A 10,664-nucleotide genomic window follows, 5' to 3' on the forward strand; every position below is an offset into this window, starting at 1 on the left:
CATGTAATTGTCTAGTTCGCACAAGTTTCATGCTTTTACGGTATGTTTGGTTAGTGGTACTAAATTGTGGTAATGATAGTGCTTTTAAGTATAAATTTGTGAAGTCATTCTAATGTTAATATTCATGGTAATGAAACTTGATGTCAAAAGTCAAAACATGAGTTTTCCTTCATAAATGTCCATTACCACCCAATACCACCTTCCTAAATGGTAATGATATTAGCATTACCATGGATATTGACATGGGAATGCCTTCACAAATTTTTAAAAACCATTACCATTACCACCATTTAGTACCAATAACCAATCGGGTCGTTAGAGCAACATGTGATAGTCTAGTGGTATTGGTGTCACCTCTAATCTTCGAGGTTTTTGGATCGAATCTCACTCCTTGTTAGAAAAATCTCTAATTCCTCCTACAGTCCTACTTGCAAGAGAAATTCAACTTACCTTCTATTTGCCACAAAATCATGTGAATTCATAATAAACTACAGAAGGCAACAATTTCTCTCATACCACGTGAGATTGAATTGCAATCTAATCAGCAATTTAGCTCAAATACATTGGAAAACTCTTCTAAATACTTGTCTAGCCACAAATGACAAATGACAATTGACATCATGATCCTCCAAAGCAACGGCTATTATATTATCTTTGCCGGAATAAAGTATTCCCTCACATTAAAAAAAATGCTCACATGACTTTTGAGCTTTTTATAAGAGGGTAAATTCTAAGAATGTGCACAAGCACTACTCAGTATCATGTTACCAATTATGAAACAATTGTAATATATGGCTCCAAACCCTGCAAGTGCTAGAAACTCAGACTTGAGCAGTTAAAATATTTGCTTTATCATTCATGTAGCTCGCTCCTGCTCCCAACATTTATGCCCTACAGGATCTAATGTATCCAACACTGTTATTCTTACTGGCAACTCAGGTGGAATCTGAATTTTCCATCTTAATGAATTCTCAACAGGGCCTGTGACATGCCATCTGAAGATTCCGGTGTTAGTGAAGTGGTATTGTGATGTACATTATCACTAAGCCGCGGTGGATGGTAACCTGCAGCTCCATAAAATATAGCACTTCAATTAATTTGAATCTCGTATAATAAAGTTTCTATTCTCTCAAAAAAGAAAAAAAAAGTTATCATAAAAGATGTTGGGATCACCAAGACTTGTTGAAATATGGAGTAACCGAATATCACACTTGTCGCTGATATATGATCGTTTCATACTAAAAGAACTATGGGAACTAAAATTTGAGAAAAACTTGGGCATCGAACCAAAAGCATACTCTTACTGGCCAAGAGTTAAAAGTGCAGAATTAAGCAGGGTTCATTCACTTTCTCTTTCAAACTTAAAAATGACAAACAATGTGGGCAACTTTCCTGAAATTCATGACTAGTAACAATTCAGTTCACCACGTGCCATTAATGTGAAAATCATATTCATGTTGCCAGAGAAGTCAAGAAATAACCTCAGAAGCCATTCTTGGTCCAGAAAGACATACCTTTTATACTATTCACAAGATGAAATTAAGGAAGAAACCTTTGCTGTTGTGTAACCCAAGCATCATAGTCTTGCAGCAATTGCTGCAAGAGAAGCGGAACAAATCTGTCCAAGAGTGCCTGCAAAACTCTGCATGCGAAAAAATTCCACAAGCATATCATACAAGGGTTCTTAATCACAACAATTTTGAAGATGGATCGATAAACAGATACTCGTATAGGTAAGACTTTTAAGGCCAAAAACTATAAAACATAAGCTAGTAATGCCCAAAGATCAGACTTTTCCAGGCCACATCCTAGATTCCTAGCAATGCCACTCATATTCATTAGACACCAGCGATTCGTGAACAGCATGACGTTCATCCTAACCTAATCAGTTCAAATATTCACATAGTTTTACTCAAACAAGTTAAGAAGGTGATTAGACGAGAATGAAAGGAATCGGAATTCTACAAGGGGGCGTATGGTTTACTACTAGGAAAGTAATCAAGAAAAGAAAAAGAAAGGAAAGAAACCCAAAAACCCCCTCTTGTGTTTGGTTAGAAAGGAAAGGAATATTCCCTAAAATTAGAAAAGGAAAGGAATGGAAAATGTTGAAACATCCAGACCCCTTCATCCCTCATCTCCCATGGGTTCTCCGTTATTATTCTCACCACCCTCAGTCCAAGCACATGGACTATCAGCCACTCAACTACCGTTGTAACCACTACTCAACCACCATATTCTTTACCACCCAATCACCCATTGTTCAACCACCTTATTACCACCTCTCAACCGCTAACTTATGTTCAAATTCGACAGTGAAAACCTCAGATTGGAAGCTTTGATGGCCGAATTTAACCATCTGAAGCCATTATTTACACTTTGGGTATGTCTATCTTTCACTTTCTTTCTCGGTATGTGGTTGTGTGCTTTTTTGTGTAGCAGTTGGGTTGTGGTGAGAGGTGGTGATGGGGTGGTGCAGAGGTTATGGAGGCTGTTGGTGGTGGTATTTTAATACTCTTAAGGGTTGTGAGGTTGTCTAAGTCTGCCGGTAATGTCGCCAGAGATGTGAGGTATCTGATGGTTGGGGAGTTGTGTTGGTGGTTTTAGTGGTGGGGGTGCAATGTGAGGCAAGGATATGATGGTTGTAGAGATGGTCAAAGTGTAGAAGGATATGGCCTTGGGGGGTAGAAAATCATTTTAGAGGACTTTGGGGGTAACCTATTATGAATTAGGGGTAAAGGAAATTCAAAAGCACCAACCAAACAACATAAAAGGGAAACAAGGGTGCTCATCCTCTTTCCCTTTCTTGAATACCCTAAGCCAAACACCCCCTAAATAGAGGAGATTAGGCGGGTAAGAAAATCAGGAAGAAAATTATTGAGAGTATACTTTTGTATTTGGGAGAGAGCAAGCCTCTCCCAGCTAACCAATCCAAATACATTAGATCCTTTATCTTCTTTATAATATGTTCAAGCTGATAAGCTATATCGATCAATAGCATTTTCCTGAAGAGGCAATATCTAGCTTATAAATCCATAACTACACACTGTCCTATACTCACTCTGTCCCTAAAAGATTTCCCCAGTTTCCTTCGAAGTTGTCCCTACAAGATTGCCCATTTCCTATTAAGGTAACATGGTTCCCACAATCTCTCTCTAGTTTTTCCCCTAACCCACACACTAGAAAAAAAAACTACCTAACCACTCTCTTTATAAAGTAACAAAATGGGGTTGGGCAATCTTTAAGGTACGGAGGGAGTACTTGGCAAAATAAACAATTGAATGCAGCATAAGGTTGTTGCAGTCATATGATCGTAAGCACAAGGTATTCAAAAAAAAAAAAGTATCTACAGCTACTTCATGCGAACACTAAAAGCACGACATGTTTGTGCAGTAATCTACCTAGAACCCACAGAAACTCGTCCAGTGTCAATCGTGCATAGCTGATAAGCAGAAATCTTGACAAGATAGTTACTGAATACTAAATAAGAATATCGGTTTGCCTAAACCATGCATTTAGCAAATGCTGTATGTATATGATATATAAACGGATTTACTCATGTTTTCATACAAGAGAAGGTACATAAACTATGAAAGTGCATAAATGAAAGGAACAAAAGAAGTATTTTATGCTTACATATTTCCAGGGGCTTCCACAGTAGATACAGGCAGCAGTTTAAAGGGTTGATTGTAAATCTGTACGCAGGGAAATCATAGCTTGATCAGCCTAGGCCAAAGACTAAACGGCAACATAAATCAATGTCACAGAACCTGATGCAAAGTTCACACCATAATTTTCTCTATTGCTAGTAAGAAAGCCGGAGGGAGAAGAAATGAAGAAAGAGTTGGATGCAGGCAGATGAACCTGCATAATCGTCCGTCCTTACAATCAAAACTCATATATTTCTTGACCAAGTAAGAATTCATCAGTCCAAGACTTTAAGCAACAGTGAAGGAACCAAAGCTATCAAAATGAGTTGACCACCAGGGACAAAGTCATGAGCAACTAAGTGATGCAATATGCCCTTCCCTTCATTTCCTTCATCTTTTTGCTGCAAACAATAGCAAATTATAGATAGACCAAGCAAACAGGTCATTCAGACCAGCTACCGGTCATTTCGGTTCAAGTTCTATTAGATTTAAAGGACATTTTATTTAGGGAGAATTACATAGAGGCAAGTTGCAGCCTGCTATCAAAAAGGAGGACGGATCATTAAGGCTGCTTATTCTTGCGGGATAGGGATCCATTCTTCCAGTGTGTTACACAGGGCATAAGAAGAATGAAGACTTGAGGCGATATAGTATGAATTACTGTTAGATTAGAGTGCGATATATTGGGTTGCATTATAGCATGAGTTCGATCAATGTCTGATTAGGTGAACAGCAGGTTAGGTGAACATCAAATAGGGTGGTTAACATCAAGTTTGTCGGGCTTTCACGGTTCAGTATCAAATTGAGTTTCAGCTAGGTTGGGTGCAAGTGTGTTTTGACTTATGACTTGTGACTTATGAGTATAATCTAGCATCAATTAAAGCCTTATTATATGGGTTGAAAATTTTAATCAAAACCAAATTCAATTTGTATTATATATCAGCATAATACTATATTGTATTTGGTATCCGATATAGCAAAATGCATCAACTCTAAAGCATAATCACATCCAATTTTATCCCAAAACTAAAATATAATCATGTACATAGTTTTCATGATAGTGTTGAAATATGGTCTCTTGACTTCTTACACTTGGAACATTCTAGCATGTATTTGAAAAGATAAGTAGCACGGTAGCACCAATATATAGGGTATTAGACCTTTTTGACGACTGGTCTTGCTTCTCATACGCACGTCCATATAGAATATTACTTTTTTTTTTAATCCATATGAGCCACGAAGACAGTGCAAAGAAGGGGAGGGGGGATTTGAACCTGTGAACGATCGTTCACAACACCTCAATCTTAACCACTAGGCCAAGACATCCTCGGTATATAGAATATTAATTTAGACGCATATGATTTGTTTTCGGGAAAAGTATCTAAAAGAACTGAAAAAATGTCCATTTATTTGTCGAGTCTTACTGGAACAAGGTCTACTATTCTTGAGACTCCTGAAAGTATAGGTACAAGTTGACAAAAGCAGACTCCTCATAACAAATACCAAGTAGAGCCATCAAACTTGAGCATTCAAAAAGAATTAACTCTTTCTAATTTTTAGATAAGACAATGGAATCAGTTTTAACAAACTTTCTGTATTTTAAGTGTTGTGAATTTTCCACTTCAGAAGGACATCAAATCAGGAACTCCAGAAGCTGGATAACTAAATAACATGATCTAATATTGGCAGTTGAATTTTCTCAGCAGAAATGTCATAGGAAGTGCAGATATTATTTAATAATATTAAAGGAAAGGATCAAAAACCTCAAGAGCGATGTTCAACTTCACGTCAACATCCAGAAATGATTCTGAACCAGTTTTATCCCAAGTTATCAAGTTTTTCATGGTTGCTGCAATCAAAGCAGATATTTAGCATGACAGATCACTTACTTGGGGTCAACAATTTTTATGCACCTTAAGGGGAGTGCAGTTGCAGTGAGTAATACAAAGACAATAAAACAACATTCCAGGCTCACAGGAAAAGCCAGCAGATATATATCTTAATAGTTTCTTGTGTATCTGCTCGTGTGTTACAAGTCATTATTTATTAGTCGTTACTGATCTTACTTCCAAAATAAAAATAGTTTATTAGTTTACAGAGGAAGATCCGAAGTAATGACAGCAGCAATTGTTTAGTAGAGCAATTACGGCATCTGGGTTCAAGCCAACCTGAGAAATACTTGTTCTGGCTCTCCACTATTTCTGAGCCCTCAAACTGCAATGGATGAAAAAGATAGGCAATTTAATATTTATACATAAACAGGTGTAAAGCACAAAATGGGTACACTAGATGAATGTACAAATTGATGACTGGTCATAGCGAGCATTAAGCCAAAAAAGAATCATGGATTGTTTTCCTCTTTAACGTGTCTTTAACAGCCACGTTTGTTGTCAAGTTATACAAAAGCTACAATTCTTGTGACTTCCTTTTCAGTGGACAATGGCCTAATGGACATGAAAGTACCATATTAAGGTTACAACTTTTTACATAGTTATTGCTGTCACTCTTTGACAGTATATATATATATATATATATATATATATATTATTATATATATATATATATATATATATATAATATATATATATATATATATAGCTTCTACTTATAACAGGAAAACATGTGCAATGAAGAGCAAAAGGCTAAAGCCTTCTATGGAGAAAAGAAGAAACAATAAAAACAAGAGAGGGGGAGAGGGGGGGGGTGTTAAGGATGAAAAGAAGAAAAGAATATGGAAAACTAATTATACCAGATTCCAGTTCTATCGAGGAAAAACCACGCAAGATTTCAGCAGTGGCGGTGATTAATTTTAAAAACTCATGGCACTACACTCCACCACACCAAACAAAATACACAGCAAAATGATAGAAGTTCCCTAATTTCCATTCAAAGCCTGGTCTATTTACACTCATACTCCTCATGTTACTCCCTCCGTCCCTTAGAGATTTGCCCATTCCCATATTGTTACTTTATTAAGAGTTGTGTTAAGTGAGTATTTTATTTTTTTAGTGTGTCAGGTTAGGAGAAAAAGTAGAGAGATTGTGGGGACCATGTCCCCTAAACAGGAAATGGCGCAATTTTTTAAAAACAAACTACGAAGAAAATTGGGGCTATCTTTTAAAGACGGAGGGACTATTACCTTTCTCTTATTCACTATAGGCACAGGCATGGAGCAGCACATATTACGAATTACTTCCTTAAGTCCAAAGCTGTTCTTTCACACAAGTCTTTCAGCCTATCACATTAGTGACAAAACTTGTGTTCCCCCAACCAGAACCTTACACAAATTTCAATTCAAAATATCAACTAACCTTACAAGACAACAGCTCAACAGTGCAACATTCACTGGCTGGACTCACTTGCAAATCCAACACAGGGGCCACCTCAAAGTTTAGAAGCTGGATTGGTGGAATCTTGCATCTGTAGAGAAGAACCACTAAAAGTCATGCCAACAAATAAATAGAGATGGTAGAGTGCAGGGTGAGATAAAACTTCAACAACTTGGATGTAAAAAGAAATATATTAATATATCCTGACATGTAGAGTAACCAACTTCGCATTCCCTTGTGGTACAAAAGCTGAGTGAATCTCACAGACCTACATTGTCTAATACCCTTTTGGGTTCTTTCAGTTCATAACTCCTCGAATCCCATCATATTCCCTTGTTCAACAATCTCATGGTCAGCCTGTCTACAATTTGTACCCTCCTCTTTTCTCTGCTATTCATAGACCTCAGAATCCTCACCACCATCTCTCAAAGCTTACCTCTAATCTCCAGTCTACACCTCCTTTTGACCACCAAGACCTCTTGTTATATGCAACATGTCTCCAGCATAAGGTTATAATGACCGTAACAAAGATCCAATGAATTTAAATCGTGTGGTGGATGACTATAATATTTTTTCTTTTTTGGACAATGGTTCAGCAATATGTCAAATTATGATCCTATTAAATGCCATCAGGTTCAAAATTTCTCAACTCATTAATAAGCTTGTCTCCTAGCAAATAAGGCCTGAAGCCTCTCTCCAAGACTGTTGGTATCATGGGTAGTTTTAGAACTAACGCTTTTAGTCAATCAGCTAATTATATATGCTAACTCACCGAACATACCTTTCTAAGGTTGGAATGGATCAAAAGTGTAACAGGCTACATTCTACCAAAAGTCATGCAAACAACATACTTCCATTTTTTATTGTTCAGAAAACAAAATATGCATGCAAAAGAGATAGAAAGAACTGAAAGGGAGTGATTTGGTCTGCATCAACCCTGCTAAAAATGACTGTCAATGCAATTGCAAGCCATAATTTATTCATAAACCAAGTTCAAGATCTCCAAGTGGATCTGATGCAATATACTTACATATGTAAGAATAGGAGGCTTAATAATAAGGAGACATTGAGAGGGGGGCATCAACTAAATTCTTATCCTTAAGTATCTTATATTTGAAATTAATACAGGGAAAGAGAGGAATGTACCAAGCTTCGTATCATTGATCAATAATCTATAGAGAGGAGGGGTGGCATACTGATCTCTTTACGTTTTCGTCTATTACAGCATACAAAGCTTATCTTGTTATCAGTTAAGTAAAAGAAGCTGCAAATTGGAAATCCTTCCTTTATTCTCTAGTTAACCAAACAAAGAAAGTCATGCCAGGAAATCACACGACGTAATCATGGCAGAGTGATGCAGAAAAATATGATCCAAATTACTAAACCTCTGTTTTTTATAAAAGTATACACCCAGTCCCAGATAATTAAAAAAAAGAATTTGAAATATCAAAGATACATAAATTAAAGCTCTAAGAAATAAGAATGATGGATGAGCAAACAAACCAAGGACATGCAAAGATACAAAAATATGATAGAAAAAGACAAGCACCACGAAAAGACAATACCTATACGTGTTGACATCGATCGAATCATAGTTTTCCAGAACATTAACATTCAACATTGCTTCAACTCCAGTTGGGTGATTCAAAAACTGACTAATGTGATACGTTTCCCCAACGCGCGCATTTTCATAAGAAGGCAACTTGATTCGTTCCTTCTTTCTGGCAGCTAAAAGAGCCCTTTTTACGTCCGACTTCGTAGAATCATCTTTATTAGCTTGGATGATATCAACCACCTTCCTGGAAGAAAAGATCATAAAACACATCACAGTATGTCCACATATCTTATGAAAGATATATGGTAGAGTAGATAATTAAATATAACAAAGGATTGGCTTGCAATCATACATTACATTATCTACATCTTTTTGTTTAAGGCCTACCTTTTTCGCCGGTTGTAGCCCCAAATGCCCACACAAACTCAATCTTACATTAGTTTCACCCCTCATCACAGTTCAAAATTGTGGATTTTCCACTCACAAGCAAAGGCTATTGGCAATCACTGCTATAATAAGAACCATATGATAGAGTTAGAACCTTACTCAATTTCTTTGACATTCTAAAAACAAGATATTTTCCTTGACAATCCATAAATCACATATAAGTGATATAACACACCTAGCCTAGGTTTCCTTCCATTCATTAAATTGTTTTTAAGAATGAGTGACCAAGAAGACTAAATTAGTACTCGAAATCGGAGAAAACTTAATCTACCCAGTAGCTAAATTACCCATCAAAGATAGACATTAATAATAAGTGACATTCAACTCATCAATTAGTACTAGTTTTGAAACTGCATATTTGGGTAATATTCATCATCTCCCTCGGAATTAAGAGTTTATATAACATCTGTACACAAACATTACCAAAAAAAAGAGCACTTTAAGATACACCCAGAAAAAATAATCCATCAAATGAAGTCATGAACAAACTTAATTACCAAATTAGAAAAAGAATCATGAAGAGGCAAAAGAAAAGGGCCATATAATTGCATATAAATAATCTAGAAAAGCAGCCAACAAAATTAAAAGAGAGAATAGAAGGCATGATGAACCTTGTAGAAGGAAAATTATGGTGGGCAGTGGAAGATAATTTGAAAAGGCCACTGCTTCTACAACATTGCATCTGCATTTTCCCCAACATGTACAAATTGGTTTTTTGGGATAAATTATTTCTAACACCACCACTTAAGAATTAAGAGGGCTCACTACCAAAACAGCAGATAATTCTGCAATTTTGACAGAATTATGTTTCAATAAGTTGCAAAAAATTGCATATCTCAACTCTCAAGCGAAAGGGGTGAATGGTGATGCCGTGATGGAGAGGGAACTAGCAATAATAGCAATATAGCATCATCAATTCATCACTTTTTTTTTTTTTTTTTTTTTTTTTGTTAAAGTCAGCATCATCATTCCAATTTCCATCCCAATCAAGTTGTTACAAGTTTTTTCTATGTAATTTTTGCGGCTAAATTGCGAGATGAGTATATCAAATGTGACCAATTAAGTAATTAACCAACCAATACAATTACTGAATTTTTTCCTTGAATAATGTAAAAGTGGGTTTTAATTTTCAAAATATGCCCCAAAAAAAAAAAAAAATCCCTACGCACGTGAGAATTATTTTTTTTCAACTTAAGTAAAACCGCTACTTGAAGTAGCGATTTACAAAAAAAAAATTATTTTTATTTTTTTATTTTTTGTGTGTTGTGTAAACCGCTACTTCAAGTAGCGGTTCATTAATCAAGTACCGGTTTACTGAAGAAATCCCAACTCCAGAGTTTAATATGTGCTTGCAACATTTTGCCCAGGTAAACCGCTACTTGAAGTGCCGGTTTATTTTTAAATAAACCACCACTTGAAGTACCGGTTTATTTTTAAATAAACCGCTACTGTGAGTAGCGGTTTTCGTGGGCAAAAACAAAACAAAAAATCATTTTCTCGCGTGCCGTCCTACGTGGACGGTACACAGGGAATTTTTTTTTTTTTTTGGGCATATTTTGGGAATTAAAACCCACTTTTGCATTATTCAAGGAAAAAACTCTGCAATTACTTGTTGTATATCATCTTTTTGTTGTATTTAAAATCCCCCCTTTAATTATATGTTATTTAAAAAAAATAGTTTTATGT

General features: G+C 36.0%; 1 protein-coding gene across 9 annotated transcripts; it reads right to left on the reverse strand.

The window, feature by feature from the left end:
• Positions 1-621: 621 nt before the first annotated feature.
• LOC104886760 (uncharacterized) lies at positions 622-10,017 on the reverse strand. 9 transcript variants are annotated; one of them, XM_048639007.2, is made up of 9 exons: positions 9,590-9,981; positions 8,919-9,037; positions 8,542-8,775; positions 6,959-7,067; positions 5,816-5,861; positions 5,411-5,496; positions 3,634-3,692; positions 1,515-1,642; positions 622-1,064 (listed from the first exon to the last, which is right to left on the reverse strand). In XM_048639007.2, the coding sequence occupies exons 3-8, from the start codon at positions 8,595-8,597 to the stop codon at positions 1,540-1,542; spliced, it is 459 nt and encodes a 152-aa protein (XP_048494964.1). In that variant the 5' UTR covers positions 8,598-8,775; positions 8,919-9,037; positions 9,590-9,981; the 3' UTR covers positions 622-1,064; positions 1,515-1,539. The 9 variants fall into 9 exon arrangements, 5 of the variants coding, with proteins under 5 accessions (XP_048494964.1, XP_048494965.1, XP_010669558.2 ...); XM_048639008.2 differs by having other exon boundaries at positions 8,919-9,040; XM_010671256.4 differs by lacking the exon at positions 8,919-9,037 and having other exon boundaries at positions 9,590-9,977.
• Between the last annotated feature and the right edge of the window lie 647 nt (positions 10,018-10,664).

This window comes from Beta vulgaris, chromosome 2 (genome assembly GCF_026745355.1).
Source record: "Beta vulgaris subsp. vulgaris cultivar EL10 chromosome 2, EL10.2, whole genome shotgun sequence".
In the NCBI taxonomy this organism is placed as follows: Eukaryota; Viridiplantae; Streptophyta; class Magnoliopsida; order Caryophyllales; family Amaranthaceae; genus Beta; species Beta vulgaris.

Excerpts from the sequence above, each read along its gene's own strand:
- LOC104886760 (XM_010671256.4), bottom strand. The coding sequence starts at position 9,678 with ATGTTGGGGAAAATGCAGATGCAATGTTGTAGAAGCAGTGGCCTTTTC. Across the intron at positions 5,862-6,958 it reads TTGAGCTGTTGTCTTGTAAG|TTTGAGGGCTCAGAAATAGT; the intron begins GTTAGTTGATAT and ends CATCCATTGCAG. Across the intron at positions 1,643-3,633 it reads GTGGAAGCCCCTGGAAATAT|AGTTTTGCAGGCACTCTTGG; the intron begins GTAAGCATAAAA and ends TTTCGCATGCAG.